General features: G+C 32.4%; 1 protein-coding gene across 1 annotated transcript in view; it reads left to right on the top strand.

Annotated features, from left to right (window-relative positions):
* LOC107758787 (translation initiation factor IF-2-like) overlaps positions 1-7,661 on the top strand; it is a 20,512-nt gene that overhangs the window by 5,577 nt on the left and 7,274 nt on the right. Inside the window, exons 5-10 of the mRNA XM_016576604.1 lie at positions 858-1,004; positions 1,686-1,745; positions 2,941-2,976; positions 3,227-3,418; positions 3,566-3,640; positions 5,323-5,361. Of these exons, the coding sequence (XP_016432090.1) occupies positions 858-1,004; positions 1,686-1,745; positions 2,941-2,976; positions 3,227-3,418; positions 3,566-3,640; positions 5,323-5,361 (549 nt within the window). The remainder of the gene's footprint in view (positions 1-857; positions 1,005-1,685; positions 1,746-2,940; positions 2,977-3,226; positions 3,419-3,565; positions 3,641-5,322; positions 5,362-7,661) is intronic.

Here is a 7,661-nt window from a genome sequence, read left to right on the forward strand (position 1 = left end):
TGAAACAGCAGACGAGCTGAATGAGACGCAGATTCACTCTCTGCCAGCAGGTGGCGCTTAAAGCGTTTCCGCTGTAAACAAAGAAGCGCTGCACATATGAACTAGATGCAAGATGAAAAGAAAAAATACCATCTAAACTTTTCTAAAGACAGTATTTCCCCTCAGACATGCATTCATATAAACTCCTGCCCCTAAATAAATCGCGATTTGTTTAGCATCTCAACCGATTTGAATCGTCACATATTTGAATCGATTTTCAACCGGCTCGCGGTTAATCGTTACATCCCTAGTCTTAAGTGAACGTCAACAGTGGTAAAAGAAATCTCAAGTGCATCATTATATTGGATCCATGCATTCGGTCTTAAAGGGGCAGCAGCCTATAAATACCAGCTGTTCCATAAGCGCCACCTGCTGTCAGAGAGTGGAGATTTTTGTTTTGTCTTTTTCTTGTGTATTTTACATTTGCATGAAATGCAAATAATATCTAACAACTAATGAACAGCCCCTGTAACTGTACACCAGTCATCAACAACCAGCTGTTGTGGAGTTCCATCTGTCATATGTTCGACATAACTGATTTCCACTCAAATATAACAAGCAAAACACATACTGTATAATCTAAATATGACAAATTTTACCCTCAGATAAAGCACACGCAGACGTTAAGTCCAGCACATTGCTGAATATCAATGAGTGAGGGGGGGAAACAGGCGTTAATAAAAGGATGATTGTTGCCGCTGGCTGGAGTAGGCAGAGGCATGGATGGAATTGTGCCCCTATTTCAATGCATCTATTGCACATCAGCTGTAAGGGTTGTAACACATTCCCAAGGGCTAATTTTCTGGATTTGTCTATAGGATCCAGTGGACATAAAGAGCAGCGCAGAGCCGGAGCCGGAGGCTGAAGCTCTCGAACCCAGTCCTGTGGAAGCCGCAGAAGAAAACAACCCGTCAGAGGAGGTCAAAGCAGCAGAAAAGACAGTTATGAACTTTTTCAAAACATTTGTAAGTACATTTGAATTGCTTTGTTTCTTTTAATACTTTTGAATGCAGTTCTAATTCTCTTTCAAATGAAATGCATGTTTTAAACTAAGCTACAATGATCAATTTCAATATTATTGAGAAACGTAACCATGCAGTGTTCATGGAATATGAATTATAAGCATAACAAGTGTGCATTTGTCTCTAACTGAACAATCTAGACTTGTTGTGCCAGACTACAATGATGCATTTTTACTCCATCATTGTGGTGTTTGTTACACTGCATCTTTAATCTGTTAAACTTTGCTAAATCAATCCTTTGGACATGTCAGACTGTGGCAGGCTTTTGTTTGCTGCATAATGTGAGCTCACAAGGGAGGCCTGTGCGTTCGGAGTTGTGATAAAGCACGGGAAGGCCTACGCCATCTCCAGAGGACAATGGCTGACTCAATAGCAGAAACATGTTCGGATCGGCACCTGCCAGCGAGCTCTTTGTGTATCTGTGGCAAAGCCAGCTCGGCTGAACTGCGTCTGGGTTTGACAGACGCCCATTATATTTTTGATATCTCAATCTTCGATGAGTAGGCCCGGTTTGGAGACATGGAGTACCTGAAGGAGCAGTATATGCTTAAACACGCCACTCTGATGGTGTTTCACAGTCACTCTAATGTTTACGTGTCTCCGTTCTCTTTTCTGCATGCGAAGGTCACTCCGACCAAAACAAGCAAAGAAGCCAAAGCCACTCCTGATGCTTCAAAAGAGCAGGTAATAAAACCTTGACTGTCACAGCATTACTCATTCATATTCATGAGATATATTATATTATATTATATTGTATTGTATTGTATTGTATTGTATTGTATTGTATTGTAATTTTTAAGGTTTGAAATGATTGTCATAATATTATTAATATTATTATAATATAATATTATTCAATATTATAATATAATCTATTATAATATAAGGCTTTCATTTCTGCAGAGGATTGTTTTTAATAATTATTATAGGGCTGAATATTTTTAAAATGACTCATTTTTTATATGACTCCCTAAATTCATTCATTCATTCATTCATTCATTCATTCATTCATAATACATTTATAAATAAATAAATATAAAAAAATTTTTTATGTATGTAAGCTTTATTTATAAATTTATGAGTAAATATAAAATAAATACAAATTGTATTAAGTTATCAATGTATTTAAGCATGTTTTTATACAAATTTATGATATTCTATGACATTTTTTCATGAATAAATGCATATAACATAAACAATCAATTTTATTTATTTTTAATCTCTCTAACATTTATAAATAAATAAATATAAAAAAAAATTTTATGTATGTAAGCTTTATTTATAAATTTATGAGTAAATATAAAATAAATACAAATTGTATTAAGTTATCAATGTATTTAAGCATGTTTTTATACAAATTTATGATATTCTATGACATTTTTTCATGAATAAATGCATATAACATAAACAATCAATTTTATTTATTTTTAATCTCTCTAAGCATGCATTATTTATTTAAGCATGCTTTATAAATGTATTAATAAATACAATAAATACAAAATGTATTATTTTATTACATTGTTTGTTTATCTAACCATGCATTATTTATACATGTATAAGTAAATACATACAAAATAAATATAAAATATAATTATTTGTTTGTTTGTTTTTCTAAGGATGTTTCATTTATTTATGAATTTATGAATAAAATAGAAATTTAGAAAAAAAAAAATTATTTATTAATTGATTGTTTTATTTATTTATCTAAGCATGCTTTATTTATTTATGCATTTATGAATTTATAGTTTTATGCATTTATAGATTTATGTCTAAATAAATAAATAATTCAAGCTTAGATTTTTTGGGTGAAAAAAACCCTCTATATATTATAGCAAGATATAGTGATTAAATAATATTTATTGTCCTCATGTTTATTCTTCAGTCACAGAAAGAGACCCCACCAGCACCATCAACAGATGTGAGCCATTTCATTTACATCACATATTTTATTGCTTTTATAATGTTTTCACGTTTTTGCATAATTTTTCTAATTATATTTTCGCAAATACCATAAGCGATACAATAACGCCACAGGAAAGCTGCTGTAAAAAAGAATTGTTTTTGAGAAGTGCTTTGTTGACAATGAAGCATTATAAAAGAATAAATAAAAATGCATACCTACCTGCTGTTTTATGCTTGAAATAAAACAAACTGCACTCTTTTCTAAGGTACAGGAAGCACCCAAGGCACCTCCTCCTCCTCCCCCAGCTCCACCTAAGATGGAAAGCAAAGCAGAGCCGGCGGTGAAGAAAGAGGAAACGTCTGCAACAAAAGCAGCGGCAGCAGCTGCAACAAAAGCAGAGGGATCTGCCAAGAGCAAAACTAAAGACAGTGCATTAAGCAAACTCTTCCGTTCAAAGGTAAGCTCGAACCTGACAGCAGTAACAATAAACCACATTAATAAAGTCTTTCTGTCTGGTTCTGGGGTAGGCCTAGACTCTTATTATACATCTCAAATCTATATGTAGCGTATGTGGCACACTATAACAGAGTAATGTGAATTTGAGGTGTTGCTAGGCAAGGTGGTGTCAAAAGTTCAGGCGGCGACCAGCAGTGGAGCCAGAGCTAAGACGTCAGGAGTGGTAAATGATAACAAGCACAGGCTCTTCTGATATTAACAGAACTGACCCATTACTGTTAACTCCAGACATGCAAATTAATACAAAGAGCTACTGTTGTTTTTCCTTTTGTGTGAGAGAGCTGGAATCAGAGCCTAAATCTAACGTTTTGCCATACCTGCCAATGCCAAAATTTACTGGTCATAAACATTTTTTTACCAGCCATGAAACTGTATGTGCATTATTTCATTTAAAAAAACAGGCAGAACAAATTGGGGAAACAGATCTTATTGCTATAATAATAATAATAATATTAATAATAATGATAATAATAATAATAATTATTATTATTATTAAATATATTAATAATAATTAATAAATATAATTATTATTATAATTATTATTATTACTATTAATCAAATTATAAAGTTAATATTTCATGATAATAATTTGATTATATAATAATAATATTGTTATTGTTATTATTACTATTATTTAATCAAAGTATAAAAACAAATCAATAAAGAAATGCCACTATAATACTATTGAATTGTGAAATATTTCATGATAATAATTTGAATGTATATAATAATAATTATTATTATTATTATTTAATCAAATTATAAAAAGTAAACAAATTAATAATGAAATATCACTATAATATTATTGAGTATTTCATTATAATAATGTTTTTATTTGTATAATTAATTTAATAATGATAATAATAATAATAATAATAATAATAATAATTAGTAGTAGTAGTAGTAATAGTAGTTAATCAAAATATAAAAAGTAAACAAATCAATAAAAAATATTACTGTAATACTAATGAATTGTAAAGTATCTCATAATAATTAATAATAACAAGTAAATCATAATACCAATAAATAATAATGGTAATGATGATTGGCGCATGTTGCATTAATTATTCATGTTGTAAGAGACTCCAACTCACAGTTCAGATGGAGCAGCATTGACTGAAAACCGTGAAAGAAGTGCTTATTTATCAGATTATATATTTATTTATATATGTACAACTCAGTCTTTGCAATTTAATAATCACGCTAAACCATATCGCATTCTCTGGCATTGTTAGAATTAATAAAAAAGTTACCAGCCAACTGGCGTGCAACACAGTTTCATATACCTACCAATGCTGATCTTTACTCACATTTGGCGTATGGCGAGTGTTAATTGTAGGCTCTGGTTATAATGCATACAGGTGCATCTCAATAAATTAGAATGTCGTGGAAAAGTTCATTTATTTCAGTAATTCAACTCAAATTGTGAAACTCGTGTATTAAATAAATTCAGTGCACACAGACTGAAGTAGTTTAAGTCTTTGGTTCTTCAGAGGTAGAAAATGTGTTTGCAATGTTTTCCCACACAGGCATAATACATTATGCCATTCAATTAGCGGAAAACTCATTGGAAATAATGAATGAATCAGTGAAGGTCCATTATGGTGACATCATGTTGACAGCAGCCATTACCTCATGTCACAACAGCCGCCAACTAAACCATGTGACTCTCCATTCCACCACTTCATAACTGACATCAGATTTATCCAGCGACCGGAGGCTCTTGTAAGGCTTTGTGTGACCAGTGACTCAGTGTTTGTCCCTGCTAGGATAAACGGCCAGTGTAAAGTGCCATAGGAATTGTAGATTATTGCAAAATTAATGCCAATATGTGCTTGCCTGCAGCCTGTTGTGGTGGAAGAGAAAAAGCCGGTTGAGGTGCAGGTAAATACATTTAGCTGATCAATTGTCTCTTTGCACGGTGGTGGGACTGTCTTCCTAAATAAAATCATTCATCTAATATTTACACTTTTGTACTTGAACAGGGTATAAAGCAGTGTTGCATTTTTAGTAACATGTGAAGATTTTATCTAATGTTGCGCTTTTTTTTTTTTTTTTTTTTTTTTAACATCTATCCAACTTTTAAAATTATATAAAAGTGTCCAAACTTTGACTGAAACCTTTCTGAGAAAACTAATATTCTCAGTAAATGTTTACACAAATTATAGTTTTGGTTGTATTTATCAAAATCGGCCATTCAAGCCTGTTACCAAAATAGGTTTATGGGACAGTTTATGGGACATATAATTACATTAGTCACTATAAACCAACATTTGGTCCCAAAATATTTTTAAAAAAGATTTAGGCTTATCTTCAACCCTGTTACCTATTTTGGATTTTTGAAAATAAATAAATAAATAAAAACTTTAATAAAAAAACAAACAAACAAATAAATAAATAAGTACATTGCATTTAGCTTCCCATACAGCAAAAAATATATTTTCAAATATATATATATCTCAAAATATACAAAAAATGTCTAAAAATATATATTTGCTAAAATATGTTTCAAAATATATTTACATAAATATATTTTTGGCCATTTTTTGTATATTTTTTAATGTATTAAATGTATAAATATATTTTTAGAAAGCATTAAAAAAAATATTTTGCCATCTATATTTCAGTCCCAAAAAATGCCACGTGTCACATGTCACGTTTAAAGAAAAACTTGATTTGTTGTCTATAACGTGTGCAAACATATAACACATTTAAATAAAAATCAGTGAGGAACATAATTTAAAGTGCTCCAAAAATGCAATATTGCAATCTATAAAAATATGAAACATTATTAAATCATTATAAATCTCCTTTTGATCACTAGTAGGCCATCCATATTTGTATTTAGCCTAAATGTAGGCTACTGTAAGACTGGAAATTTATCTTCTTGCCCCTGAAATACATTTAGAAATATATTTTGGTATAAGGTTGAAAGGTTGGTACAGTATAAGGTTGAAACTAAATATATTATATTTTGGCCACACAAAATATATATATATATGTTTGTTTGTTTTTTTGCCATGTGGGGTTTTTTTTGTTAATTGTATTATAAATAAAAAGAAAACAAATATATAGAATACAAAAAGAATAGAAAAGCTAGCGTTATTTTTATTTTTTTAAAGAAAACAAGCAGTTAGTAAATGCAAGTCTAATGCAAGTCTTTTTTTAAAGAATAGAATTAGAATAGAGAGTGCTAGAGTTAGAGGGTCAAATAAAGAGATGTGTTTTAGCTGATTCTTGACTAAGCTGCTCGGATTGATTTGGGCAGGTCATTCCACCAGGAGGGAACATTTAATTTAAAAGTCTGTGGAAGTGATTTTTTGCCTCTCTGGGATGGCACAATAAAGCGAACGCAAGCTTCTAGAGGGCACATAAGTCTGAAGTAATGAATTTAGGGAAAGGGGTCCACGGTGCAGAGCTAGTGGTGGTTTTGTAAGCAAACATTAATGCCTTTTTATGCGAGCAGCTATTGGTAGCCAGTGCAAATTGATAAACAGAGGTGTGGCGTGCATTCTTTTCGACTCATTAAAAATTAATCTTGCTGCCGCGTTCTGGATTAATTGTAAAGGTTTGATAGAACTGGCTGGAAGACCTGCCAAAGCATGTTCCGAAAGAAAGGGCCTGATCTTCTTGATGTTGAATAAAGCAAATCTGTAGGACCGACAGTTTTAGCAATGTTGTCTGAGAAAGTCAGCTGATCATCAATCATAACTCCAAGGTTTCTGGCTGGTTTTGAAGGAGTTAAAGGAGTTATGTCTAACTGGATGGTGAAACTGTGATGAAATGATGGGTTTGATGGAACCACAAGGCTAGGAAGGCTAGGTGGTGATGGTCCTTCATCCAGAAAGAAATGTCAGACAAGCTGAGATGCGAGCAGCTATCGTCGGATCATCAGGATGGAATGAGAGGTAGAGTTGAGTGTCATCAGCATAGCAGTGATATGAAAAGCCATGTTTCTGAATGACAGAACCTAGTGATGCCATGTAGACAGAGAAGAGAAGTGGTCCAAGAACTGAGCCCTGAGGCACCCCAGTAGCTAGATGTTGCGACTTGATGACCTCACCTCTCCAAGATACCTTGAAGGACCCATCTGAGATGTAAGACTCAAACCACTGGAGTGCGGTTCCTGAGATGCCCTTTGCCAATAGGGTTGACAGGAGGATCTGGTGGTTAACCGTGTCAAA

This window comes from Sinocyclocheilus rhinocerous, unplaced genomic scaffold (genome assembly GCF_001515625.1).
Source record: "Sinocyclocheilus rhinocerous isolate Xijiao unplaced genomic scaffold, SAMN03320098_v1.1 scaffold1496, whole genome shotgun sequence".
Classification (NCBI taxonomy): domain Eukaryota; kingdom Metazoa; phylum Chordata; class Actinopteri; order Cypriniformes; family Cyprinidae; genus Sinocyclocheilus; species Sinocyclocheilus rhinocerous.